At 36.7% G+C, this 14,025-nt stretch overlaps 1 protein-coding gene across 5 annotated transcripts in view; it reads left to right on the top strand.

Annotated features, from left to right (window-relative positions):
- Positions 1-14,025, top strand: part of kcnab2b (potassium voltage-gated channel subfamily A regulatory beta subunit 2b) — a 71,700-nt gene that overhangs the window by 33,663 nt on the left and 24,012 nt on the right. For 2 of the 5 annotated variants that reach the window (XM_079803070.1, XM_079803069.1), the window contains exon 1: positions 5,455-6,331. The exons of the other annotated variants lie outside the window; for them this stretch is intronic. In XM_079803070.1, the coding sequence (XP_079659196.1) occupies positions 6,123-6,331 (209 nt within the window). In that variant the 5' untranslated portion in view covers positions 5,455-6,122. Of the gene's footprint in view, positions 1-5,454; positions 6,332-14,025 lie in introns of those variants that run through there. 5 annotated transcript variants of the gene reach the window in all.

The following is a 14,025-nucleotide window of genomic DNA, read 5'->3' as shown; positions in this document are numbered from 1 at the left end:
ATGAGAAGTGAACTCAGGTCCATCCGTCTCTCTGGCAGCAGCTCGTGCCTCGTTAAACCACGCCCCCTCCGCTCATTTAAAATGCAAAGATGTCAGCCAATCACAACAGTGGGCGTTTTTACTGAAGTCTCACAGCGGCATGGCATTTTTCCTGCCTCTTGAAGCAGGGCATTCAGCCACAGGGCAAACAGCAGTATAGAAAAAATGCCTTATATTTCTAAACTATGACATTTTATGATGTAAAAGTCATACTAACAATATAAGTACACCTCAGGAAACATTATAAAATAATAGAAAAATGCCATGCCATGGGACCTTTAATACTGTTAGTTTAGTGCAGCTGTGGCTCAAACTTTACATTGGGTGGTGGCGTAATACATTTTTTAAGCACTGTATACACACACACACACACACACAAAATATATACAGTATATATAGTCCTGCATACTTACAGTTACTATGCAGTCTTTCATCTAATTTCTTATACTTATGGCAGGCTTTTTTAGTGTGATAACACAGACTTTAGCGTGAATAAAAGCATATTTATGTTTTAGTTACAATATTCTCTCTTCATCTGTAATTCTAAGAGGGTTTTGATTCATGACTCTCACCTCCAGACTGACGGCCTTTCTAGACGATACAAATGCCCCCACTAAAACAGCACCCTTAACACAGAGCCGAACTTACAGCTAATGTGAGCACGTGAGTCTTCTCTTTCTCAAGTACACTTTACACATCCCACATCTCTCCTTAGAAAGGTCACATTTCTCCTGCTGTAACACTAAGCCTCATACTCAGTCATTTGAGACATGGGCTGCAGCTCTGGTTTTCATTCAGTAATGATAATTCAATTACTGCTTGTGCATCCAGCTGCAGCGACATTTAAAACTAGTCTGTAAATCTAACACTGAAACTACGAGCAGTGATGACGGATTTGATTTACAGTGGTGTATCGGAGTGGCAGGAGGCTGACAGGTGCTGTTGAGGATTGCAGTGAGCTGTTCTCTATATGTACAACTTGCAACTTCAAGGTTAATCCCTGCACAGGGTCACAATGACACAAATACATTTGTGACCAGGACAAACTGTAACATTGTTCTTACCCCCTTGTTTATGCACAGTGTCCAGTAAGTGGACTCTTTTCCAGGAAGATCACATTGCAGCACTCCTGGAACACCTTAGAGCTTAACATCTTTCTTTAGGGTACAATAGCAGCATTCAGTAGATGGCCAGAGATGATAGCAGAACAATAATGGTGTAGGTAAAGTGCTAGTGTTAGTTTTTTTAATTGATTTCTTTTGATAGATGGATCTTCTTTATTTATGTGTGCTCCAGAGGCCATGTCAGCTAAGGTTAACATTGCCATTAATATTTGCATAATATTTCAATGTGTCATGCTAGCGTGTGCCGTGCCTGTGATTCTGGATCTAAGAGCTTCATGTGTGGTTGCAGACGGGGTGACACTGGTTGCCAGCGGATTGGAGTTTACTAAAGACACACAGTTTCTCATCTCATCTCAAGCCTTGAGTTCCTGTCAGTTCCCTCTCTCTAGATACAGCATGATGAAAGATGCCCGAGTTCAGTATCCTGTCTGATTTAAATGGGCCGCTGCTTCGCTCAAGCCTGCTGGCGGAGTCTTTGTCCTGAGGCTAGCGAATGTCAAAGTGCCATTCAGGAAGCTCTGTATGTTCACTTAAGCCATCTGTCCACTTCCTTTCATCTAGAGGTGGGATGACACACATTCCTCTAATCCCGAGTGCATGAAAACCGGGTAGTCGCTCCGTCACTCAGTGGTTTTATGAGATGCTTTAGGAAGTATGCTTTAGGCTCAGTAATGTGCTAGAGATGCGGGAATAGCGTGTGTCATTTGTGTGTCAGATTATAAGAGAGCTCATCTCACTGTTTACGGTCTGCGGGACGTTCACTCACACACATTCACAGACATGCTGAAGGACCACGGCAATTAGTTTAGACTACAGCATTGTACTTTTTTAATCTTTGGCTTCCCCTCTGGTATCTAACTTACAGCTGTGTCTTATGATTTGCATATTTCTTGTAATGCAATAAAAAGTATGCAGAAATGTTGTCTGTCTGTCTGTCATCTATCTATCTATCTATCTATCTATCTATCTATCTATCTATCTATCTATCTATCTATCTATCTATCTATCTATCTATCTATCTATCTATCTATCTATCTATCTATCTATCTATCTATCTATCTATCTATCTATCTATCTATCTGTCTGTCTGTCTGTCTGTCTGTCTGTCTGTCTGTCTGTCTGTCTGTCTGTCTGTCTGTCTGTCTGTCTGTCTGTCTGTCTGTCTGTCTGTCTGTCTGTCTGTCTGTCTGTCTGTCTGTCTGTCTGTCTGTCTGTCATCTATCTATCTATCTATCTATCTATCTATCTATCTATCTATCTATCTATCTATCTATCTATCTATCTATCTATCTATCTATCTATCTATCTATCTATCTATCTATCTATCTATCTATCTATCTATCTATCTATCTATCTATCTATCTATCTATCTATCTATCTATCTATCTATCTATCTGTCTATCTGTCTGTCTGTCTGTCTGTCTGTCTGTCTGTCTGTCTGTCTGTCTGTCTGTCTGTGATCTATCTGTCTGTCTGTCATCTATCTATCTATCTATCTATCTATCTATCTATCTATCTATCTATCTATCTATCTATCTATCTATCTATCTATCTATCTATCTATCTATCTATCTATCTATCTATCTGTCTGTCTGTCTGTCTGTCTGTCTGTCTGTCTGTCTGTCTGTCTGTCTGTCTGTCATCTGTCTGTCTGTCATCTATCTATCTATCTATCTATCTATCTATCTATCTATCTATCTATCTATCTATCTATCTATCTATCTATCTATCTATCTATCTATCTATCTATCTATCTATCTATCTATCTATCTATCTGTCTGTCTGTCTGTCTGTCTGTCTGTCTGTCTGTCTGTCTGTCTGTCTGTCTGTCATCTATCTGTCTGTCTGTCTGTCATCTATCTATCTGTCTGTCTGTCATCTGTCTGTCTGTCTGTCATCTATCTATCTGTCTGTCTGTCATCTATCTATCTGTCTGTCTGTCATCTGTCTGTCTGTCATCTATCTATCTGTCTGTCTGTCTGTCTGTCTGTCTGTCATCTATCTATCTATCTATCTATCTATCTATCTATCTATCTATCTATCTATCTATCTATCTATCTATCTATCTATCTATCTATCTATCTATCTATCTATCTATCTATCTATCTATCTATCTATCTATCTATCTATCTATCTATCTATCTATCTATCTATCTATCTGTCTGTCTGTCTGTCTGTCTGTCTGTCTGTCTGTCTGTCTGTCTGTCTGTCTGTCTGTCTGTCTGTCTGTCTGTCTGTCTGTCTGTCTGTCTGTCTGTCTGTCTGTCTGTCTGTCTTTCTGTCTGTCTGTCTGTCTGTGATCTATCTGTCTGTCTGTCATCTATCTGTCTGTCTGTCATCTATCTATCTATCTATCTATCTATCTATCTATCTATCTATCTATCTATCTATCTATCTATCTATCTATCTATCTATCTATCTATCTATCTATCTATCTATCTATCTATCTATCTATCTATCTATCTATCTATCTATCTATCTATCTATCTATCTATCTATCTATCTATCTATCTGTCATCTATCTGTCTGTCTGTCATCTGTCTGTCTGTCTGTCATCTATCTGTCTGTCTGTCTGTCTGTCATCTATCTATCTGTCTGTCTGCCATCTATCTGTCTGTCTGTCTGTCTGTCTGTCATATCTCTGTCTGTCTTTCTGTCTGTCTGTCATATATCTGTCTGTCTATCTATCTGTCTGTCTGTCTGTCTGTGATCTTTCTGTCTGTCTGTCATCTATCTATCTATCTATCTATCTATCTATCTATCTATCTATCTATCTATCTATCTATCTATCTATCTATCTATCTATCTATCTATCTATCTATCTATCTATCTATCTATCTATCTATCTATCTATCTATTCGTTCTGTCTGTCGGTCTTTTACTATATCTATCCATCTGTCTGTCATGTTCTATCTGTCCATCAACCTATTGTTCTATCTATCATTCTACAGTTTTATGTCATTCTACATCGTGCTATAGTTCTATATATCTTTCCAACTATACTTAAATTTAAATTTTTTATCTGTAGCATTGTAATCAGTGTGTAACAAAATGTGTCCAAAAGGAAAAGGTGGAGTATTTTTTGTTTCTCTATACTGTTCATTTAATATTAATTAAAAAATCTGTTGCCTATTATCCAGAAGAATTTTGAGTAATTTTTTTTAATCATGTCTTATTCACGAGAATAAAATTATTGAATGGAATTTAAGCCATCCTTGAAGGCTAGCAGACTGCATACTCAATTATTTGTCATGAATATTAATGGCCGGTCAGACTGCATAATAGACATTAATTCATTCCTTTACTCATAGAGCTGCAGCAGTCATGTGCACTGAAGTCACTAGGGGTGTAACGGTTCAAATTACTCACGGTTCGGTTTGTATCACGGTTTTAAGGTCACGGTTTCGGTACGGTTCGTTATGTGCTTTGTGCTTCGGTACGGCTAACCGTTATGTACGGTTCGTTATGTGCTATGTTCAGGGGAAAAAGGACAAATCTTATCACAGCGTGCACACATGCGTTCCCTTGCCCTTGAATGTTTAGATTGACAAGTCTTAAATTAGCTTAGTGTAAACACAGACAGTTCATACAGCACGTATGAACTGTCTGTGTTTACACTAAGCTAATTTAAGACGCGCTATCAACGACGGCGTAAATGACTGGTCATATTAGAGCATATGGCACTCGCATTGAACAAAGTTTACAAGGAGTGTCCACGTTTTCTTGATCATTGTTGTTGTAACGTACTGTTAATGGCGAAAGCCAGAATGAATATCTATTGACAGAAACATACATTAGCCGAACTCCATCTGTCTGTTTTACGTATTGTTATTTGCAACAAACCATATTATAGATGCGTCATCAGAAGATGACCCTCGGTGCAAGTGCGTGCCTAACCTTGGGTGGAGAACGGTACGGGTAAAAATTTTTTTACTGAGAACCGTTTCACGCCTAGAATTCACTAAAGTCTACTTATATGAGAATTGTACTCATTTGAATCATTACACAGTATCTTTTGTGATAGAACACGTAGAAATAAGAAAATGCCACATCTGCGTTCTCAGCAACGCGTTTTAACATGTAACAGTCTCAAACCAGAATTGTGTTTGTCCACGGACATTCTGTCATGCGTAGGCAGTGTGGAATATCAGGTACGAGCTGATCTAACACAGCATAGCGTGAGCTTAGACCTTCCCACTTTCTCTCTAGTACACACTCTCTCTCTCATGCTTGCTTGCACACTCGTCATACTATGCTGTTTTATATACTCTCTCTCATGCATTTGCTCAGCACACATTACTGGATGATGATCTAAACCAGAAGCCGGGGTATGAACATTCACTGTCAGTTAACGTTAGGAATAGGAACAGTTTGGGCAGACAAGAATCAACTGAAGAAAGTGGAGGAAAAAGAGAAGCAACTTCACTTGCAATGCAGACAGAGAAAAGCGGAGAAGAGCAGATAAGCGTGTGCTTGATGTGCTGCAGTGTGACGTGGATGGATGTGGGATTTCTCTGTGTTGATGTGATTGGTGCCCAGAGTCCATCTCTTCACAGGCTGCTGCTGCCCTGGAGCCAGAGCGCAGGAATTCACTCTCACAGAGACTAGCACACACATGCGTTGAGACACTTACTTACACACATTTCACGCACACACACAGACGCCAAATGAACAGATACACACTCTGGCAGCACTTCAAAGCAATAACTGCACTTGTGGTTAAAACATAGTGTTGCACTCACCTTTTTGACAGCTGCCTCATCCATTTTGACCTTTTAAACGGGATTTTCTTCAAGTTTTGTGAAAAGTTACTTTTTTTACCTCATTGTCCTCGGGACAAGAAGACACTTTAGTCGTTGAGGTAACAGTATTGGTGCGTCCTGGGAGATTTTAGGACTAGTCTCTTTGTAGCATCAGCATCCTCACTGTGGTAAGTCTCTGCGGGAGCTCGCCGCCAGCATGCAGGTGTCATTTGTGTGCACGGACCACCGAGCTGTTAGCCGCAGCACAGAGGACCGACTGAACCGACAGAACACCAACAGCCCGAGTTTGGGGACCAAAAGCAAGTTCCGTGCCGTGGCGATGGTGGCCCGCAGCCTGGGCCAACTGTCTGTGCAGAACATGCACTCCTCTGGCGACCACTGCTTGAGAACTGGCATGAAATATAGGTAGGTCAGAGGAGGACACCAACAGTTAACGTGTAGAGCTTTAACCCTTCTGTTCTGTTGCTTGTGATTTTGCTCTGGTTTAGACCGTTTGGTCGTGGTTTGAACAAGTACTGTACAATGCTTTCAGTGTCACCAAATGCTTTCATTCTTGCTCAGTTCCAAACAGAACATTTGACTCTGGGGATGAGATTTATGTAGGGTCAATTTGGTTCAAAGGTTTAAAGTTGGCAACGCATAGTTTAGGAATGTCTGTAATGTTAGTTAGTTGGCTGGTTAGTTAATGGGATTTATTTGTTCATTGATCATGGCAAATGTAGTAATTGTGAATGTCAGTCAAGAGGTAGTGAGTGAGAAGCATGTTTTATTATACCGTATTTATTCAGTATACTCCATTTAATTTTTTCTCTGCATTTTTGTGAATTAAAATGTAATATTATAAGTAATGAATTATGAGTAATTGATTTGCTTTATACTCTACTGTTGAAAAGTTTAAACTGTAAAAGTCTCTTATTCTCACCAAGGCTGCATTTATTTGATCAAAACAGTAGAACAGTAATATTGTGAAATATTATCACAATTTTAAAATACCTTTTTTCTATTTATATTTTTAAATGTTATTTTTTCCCTTTGATGGCAAAGCTGGACTTTCAGCAGCTGTTACTCCAGTCTTCAGTGTCACGTGATCCTTTAGAAATGTACATCAGCAAAATATTTCTTAATTAAAAAATGAGAATATTTTAAATCATTAAATAGCCAGTCATTGATTTGTTTTGTGTTCTTTTTGTGGCTTTTTATATTATTATTAAAAATGAATATCAGTTCTGTATTGGTTATTGTTGCGATATTCAAGGTTTTTTTTTAATTGGATATACAGTCAAACAAAAATTATTAAAGTTAAACTGTGACATATTATATCCAATAATTCTTCATACAGTGGGCTACCAGTTAAATTGATCATCAAAATGTGGGACCAAAATTATTCAGACACTTTGACCTGACCATGTTTTGCTTAAGTGTTTTTTCTTTAATTTCTAATGCGACCTTTTACACCACAGACTCAATAAAATGAAGCATTTCTTGGTAATTGGTCGACCAAAATTGATATTATTATCTAATTGTGTACTTAAATGTAACAATTGACAGCTGATTGGTTGATTGTAATCCATTTCATACCTTTCTATCAAAGTTATCTGACATTATCAAGATGAATTTGTTCTGACACAGTTTAACTCTGAGTACTTGTCATATTTTATTATCATTTTCTAAACTATAGTGAATAACCTGTGATGATGTGAGAAAATGTTGAAGGTGTCTGAATACATTTTAGTTTGACTGTATACCAATTTTAAAATCCATTTCCATCTGACTCTCACTTAATCTTTAAAAACACTAATAGTTTAATACATCTCAATATGAATAATCAATTTTTTCATGCTACATTATAATGTTGTGATGCCAAAATTCACTTGTAGCACTGACAAACGATTGATTGGTTATCATCTGCCATTATTGGCTTATATGTATCAGCCAGAATTCAAAATGCATCTGTACTCTTTTTAATTATATTATGTGCAGTGTGATTTATATATCCTCTTGACGTATCTGAAGTTAAAGATCAAGTCTTTCATTTGACTAATTGTCTGAATTTGTGCAGACACATTTCTCTGCTCTCTCGTTTCAGAAGAGAAGGTAGACATGGAGATTTCGGTTAGTGCCTGTTAAACCCATTATGTTCTCTATATGAAATAGAGATGCAGTGTGATCATGTTCCACTGCTTAGAATTATTGGGAGCATAGGTTGCTCTCTCACTTTTTCAAATGCAGTGCTCGTACTGCCCACGGTCTGCTCACTGATGAAATAATAGTGCGCTTTATCCTTTAACTAAACCCACCCTCCCTCCTCATTTTTCCCATACTGTAATTTGCGTAATTGTACATCAAAGGCACTCTGTAGCCGTGAAAGGTAACATAGAGTGTCTTCTACTTCCTGATTAAACTAATGTGTAACCAAACACCTGCAAGCTTCTATCTCTCGCTGCGCTGGTACCAAATATATTGGCTCTTAAAGCTAATTCTCCCATTGTAATTAAGTCTTTGAAAATGTAAAGCTGTAAAAATGTAAATGTCGTGTCTGCGTTTATTTCCCTAGTATGTATAATGAGGCTTACAATTATTTTGGATTGCTATACATGATTTGTGTCTGTCATTTTAATTAACCTGATAAAAATGTTGTTTGGATTAAAAAAAATCACATTTGCACTACTCTCTACCTTCTACACATACTATTTTTTAAAGGTGAATAACTTACAACATTGTTGTACAATAATGCATTTAATCTTTCATGTACTTTAGGGATCAACTAGTAAGATTCACAAATGATTCATAATATATTTATTGATTTTATTATATAAGTTAAACATAATAATAATGAACTATATATGTATTACAATAATTTCTGCTGTTATAAATCTTCTATGAGATTTTGTTTACAAAATATCCTCAGGTGTTCACCTACAATTTAATGTACCAATTATGGTTATAAAGCATGTTCATATAGCATGTGATGAAATGAACGAGGAATTAATAATGCAGATTTTGATAAATTGGACATTTAATTATTCAAGGGATGATTGACACGAAAATGAAAATTCTCTCCTCATGTTGTTCCAAACCTGTTTGTTTTCTGTGGTACACAAAAGAAGATATTTTGAAAAATGTCTGTTTTTGTCCATACATTCAAAGTCAATTGGACCCCGACATTCTTCAAAGTATCTTTTTTGTGTTCTGCAGAAAAAGATTTTGGAATGACATAAGGGAGAGTAAATGAAAGATTGACATTTTTGGGTGGACTGTCCCTTTAAGTTTGAATTGGTATTATGTTCACATCAATGCTGTGAGGGTCTGTGCTGAAATTATGACACATCACAATTATCCTCTCTGCAGTTTGCAGTTACAGTGCAATGGAGCTGATTAATAGAAACAGACAATGAATAAATAACATGGTATTGTGAAAGCTTCTCCATGTCTGATGAGCCAACATGACATTTTCCCCAGCATACTGTAATGAGGAGGAGTTTATGCACATGCACCTGAGGCAAGTGAATACCAAGAACCTTACTAGAAACATACATACTTATGTGACCTGCGTCTATTGTACTCTTACATTTGTGAATGCTCATTCATGAAATGTCATGAGCTGATAAAAGTAACCTGAAGGGTTTTTTCCCTGTGCTGTACCATTCTGTGGTGTGTGTCTCTCTGGGTGCTCACTTATCCCTCAGCTAACATCAAAGCTCCTGTGCCCGTTTTGTTCACAAATTCGCAAGACACAGGAAGAGACAGAATGAGAAGGATGAAGAGGGTTGTGTTGAGGCATTGTGTAAGCGTGTGTCTCTCTGGGGCCGGCAGAAAGAATACTGAAGTGGTTATTACATAAATGCACAAATGGGCCGCAGTTTCTGCCTGCTTTTCCCTGGGCAGTAAACAGCAGGACCGCTTTAGTCTGGCCAGCCATGTTATGCAAGCTACCCTTTATCTGTCCAAGATAAACCCATGAATTCAATGTGCACTCTTAACTGGGAAGACCCCAATGTGGAAGAGGATGTTTCTAAAACAGGAAGTGTGCATACTGTATTGATAGACTCTTAGGTCCAAAGTATACGAGTATAGTGTATGCGTATAGCTGAGCATATAGCCTTTCAAAGTATGCTCCATGTGATACAGATGGTCGACACATGGGCACTAGAAAGTTTCATCTTTGTCCAGTGTCTGCACTATTTCTCTCCATAAGTTATGAGCGATAAAAATGTATTTTAAACTAGAGTTGCGGATATCTCTAATCCCCTCACACAAACACTTGTTAGCGTGACCTTCTGTTGTTGCGTCTCCAGTAGTTTGTTGTGAAACAACAGCCCGGGGCCAGTGTTGCCACCTTAGGGCTTTTCGCACTTGAAATAGTTAACCCTGTGTTGTTCTAAACCCTGGGTAAACAGAATCCTGGGATATCCTATTATACATATGAAAACAGAATATTCTTTAGGCTTTATGTTGTCTTATTCAGATGATCTCGTACAAATAGAAAACAGAAAGTGTGTTATTGGGTTTTTAACCAGTTTATACAATTATAGCAACTTAAAAAAAAAAAAGGTAATTAGCAGGTTTGCAGATATTTAATATCTTTTTATTGGTGTTTTTTCAAGGGTCTTTAAAAATCAAAGAAACAAATGTATGGCTATTATGGTGGCAGATATGCTACCTACATGCTCAGATGAAATATTTCTTCAGAAATGCCATGTAAGACCTTCCTTTTTATACAGTAGAGCAATACAGAAGGGCAAGACAGTTAAAAACAAAAACTACAAAATATAACTTTACATTTTATGTTTCAACCACAAATGTCGACAGGGAGTCCACAATTCTGTAGTGTACTTTTTTTGTTGATAATTTATTAATCCATTAATAATCCAGTACAGTATTGTTTCTGTAGTGACTTTATCATCTAAATTCATCCATACACACTCCAAAACCATTTCTTAGCAAAGATGGCCATTTTTCATACCCACATTGTGATGCTTTGGCACCCCATGTGGAGTGTTTGAGCAGGGAAGAGTGAACCCCTGTGGATAAGATTACTCATTTTGATAAAATGCCCATGCCTCCCAGGCAGTATCGTGCCTGTATTCTCTAGTGAAGTGTAGCCTGCAAAACCCTTGTTGATGCGTCCCCCTCCTGGTTTCCTAACTCTTTCTTCTTAACATCTTGTCTTTTATTTCCTTCATATCCTTTCACCATATCACTCGTGCCTCCAGCCTTTCTTATGTAATGTTGCATACCTTCCTACGCTTCCACTTAGTCTTTTTTAGTATGATGAAACAGTAAATATGCTGGCTTCATATCTTGCCTGATTGGATCTTGTTTGAAAGATCAGGCTTGATATGATGAAAACATTCTCAGAGGGATTCCTGGTGGCTCACTGTACATTGAATGTGTGTGAGGTCAAATGTGTGTTGTGAACTGTGTGTATCCTTGTTCTTAACCTCTGAAGCTTGGGTTGGGGCGTTTGCTCATCTGTCATGCTAATGAGCTTGTGCTTGTGTGTGTGTGTGCATTCTTTAATTAAGACATTTGCTGTCTGGGACAGCCATAGGGCAGTAGAGGAGATCCAGCATGATTTTTGTCCCATCAGTTTTGTTGTCCAACTGAGCCGAACCATGCTGTGTTGTGAGGGTCAATGACGAATAAAAGTGTATGAAAGAAAAGAAAAGGAAAATATATTTTTAATCTTTTAAATCTTGTTTAAACCATATGTGCCAAGTTTCGAACCCTTTGTATCCATGTTGGTTTAATTTGATTTAGATTTTTTTATTCCATTTTCAGGAAAAGTTTCAATGAATTAACTTTATTTTAATTTTTTTTGTTTGTTTGTTTGTTTGTTTTTAGTTTTTTACAAATATTATGAAATATGAATTCCTAAATATTTTTCATTTTTGTTATGCTTTTGTTTTTGCACCACATGACATTTTACCTCAATTAATTTTGACAATGACCTTGAAAAAGGGGGTTGAGGGTCAAAGGGGCCCTTTAATTTCAATTATCCTCCTTTATATTTCAATTAATTAATTCTTAAAATGCATTGTGGTGTAACCATCAAAATAAAACGTATAACAATAATATAATTTCAAAACATAAATATTAATCTGAGTATATAGATCTTAGTCATTATTTTTAATTATTATTTAGTAGAATTATATAGATTCTTCAAGGTAAAACTTTTTTTTTTTTTTTTTTTACAAATATTATAAAATATAAATTCCTAAATAAATTTTGTTTTGCTTTTATTTTTGGGGAGTTGCACCAGATTACATTTTACAACCTGAATGAATGACCTTGACACAGTCACACACATTGGGCCATTTATATGTATTCAGAAATTAAGAATAAACCTCATATTAAAGCCATTTTATGAATGGATTACATTTATTTTTTATGTACACTGTTAAACATTTTATTGTATTTTTTCGGTAACTTACTGGCAGAACTATTGCCAGTAAGTTACTGTAACTGCCCCTTTACAGTAGCTTTACAGTATGATGCCCTTACCGCAATTTCATTTTACAGTATGATGCCCTTACCGCAATTTCATTTTACAGTAAAATATTTACTGCAACTTTTTTTACAGTATAATAATTTTACAGTCATTTTACTGTAATTTATTTTACAAAATCTTTATTTTTAATATTTTACATGAATGCTATAAAATGTAATACATTCCAAATAAGAGACTAGAGTCCATGTACATCAGTATATTTTTTAATTCACTGTCACTATCAATTACATCCATTTTATTTATTTATTGTGATGCAACATTACAAAAAAATTGAGAACTGAATTCATAACAACAAATCAAAGCAGAGACAAATAAAATTATTGCCTATCAGCCTATTGACAAATTGTAGGAATGTGGATTTTATTGGAGAAAATACTCATATAAAAATGACTCTGGTCTCCCACAAAGAACTCATTTTACATCCTTCTATCCACATGTTTTTTATTTAACTTTTAAACATCCTGTGTGTGTGTGTGTGTGTGTGTGTGTGTGTGTGTGTGTGTGTGTGTGTGTGTGTGTGTGTGTGTGTGTGTGTGTGTGTGTGTGTGTGTGTGTGTGTATGTATGTATGTATGTATGTATATATATATATATATATATATATATATATATATATATATATATAATCTTCTTCATTTACAGTAGCACTACTGCTTTTACGTAAACAGTAAAATACTGCAAATTCCCATATACAGTAACTTACTGTAAATTTAATAAATTGTTCATAAAAAACCCATAATGCAGTGCATATTACAGTAGTTAACCGTAAATAATATAAATGGTATTTTACTGGGCTTTTTTGCGGTAAGTAACGGTAAAATTACGGCAAAGTCTAACAGTGATATTTTTTAATAAATTAATAGGTCTGCACATATAAATGAGCCCATGAACTTTTTGTGAAATCTGTCATTAAATAATGTTGCTAATTATAAACACAAATTATTGCTAAATGGGCAACAGTGAGAGTGCCTGTTCACAGTATGCACTATCCAGTTACTACATCTCCATCAGCTGCTGTGTTAGTGTAGGCAGTAGCATGCTGCTTTAAGAGACCCATTTTGATCTGTGGTAAAGGCCCTGTCTACACCCATTATCGAATGCCAAAGATTAGTGGAGCCGGCCTAGCGTTTCCCACACACACAGCCTCAGCCAAGTGCCGCCCTCTGGGGAGGTACTGAGCAAGTTTCTCTTCTCAATGTGAACGTGCCTTTTAAACACCCATATGATGCTGAGTAGTTTTACTGCCAGCAACTTAAAAGACCAAGAAAGCTTGGTTTGTTTAAAGGCATGGTGAATTATTGATTGCAGACTTCATGTATTGATCGATTTTAGTAATGGGATTTCCATGTGCGATGGTAGGAAGCAAGGCAAGCTCTCTGGCTAATACAAATGATATATGATAATAGCAAATTATGTACATCAAGCTGTCTACATTGTCACTCTGAAGTTATACGGAAGACATTTGCCATAAAAGCTCAGACAGTGCAGACAAACTGCTGTGGATTCATCTAGCAGATGACTGGACATGAAAGCAAGATGGAGCATTACAGTAACCTTTAAATGCATTAGACTTCACCTTTGAGAATCAG

The sequence above is a fragment of the Gobio gobio genome (genome assembly GCF_949357685.1).
Source record: "Gobio gobio genome assembly, chromosome: 21".
Classification (NCBI taxonomy): Eukaryota; Metazoa; Chordata; class Actinopteri; order Cypriniformes; family Gobionidae; genus Gobio; species Gobio gobio.
Note: the sequence above shows the minus strand (reverse complement) of the source record. Positions and strands in the feature narration are given on the sequence as shown.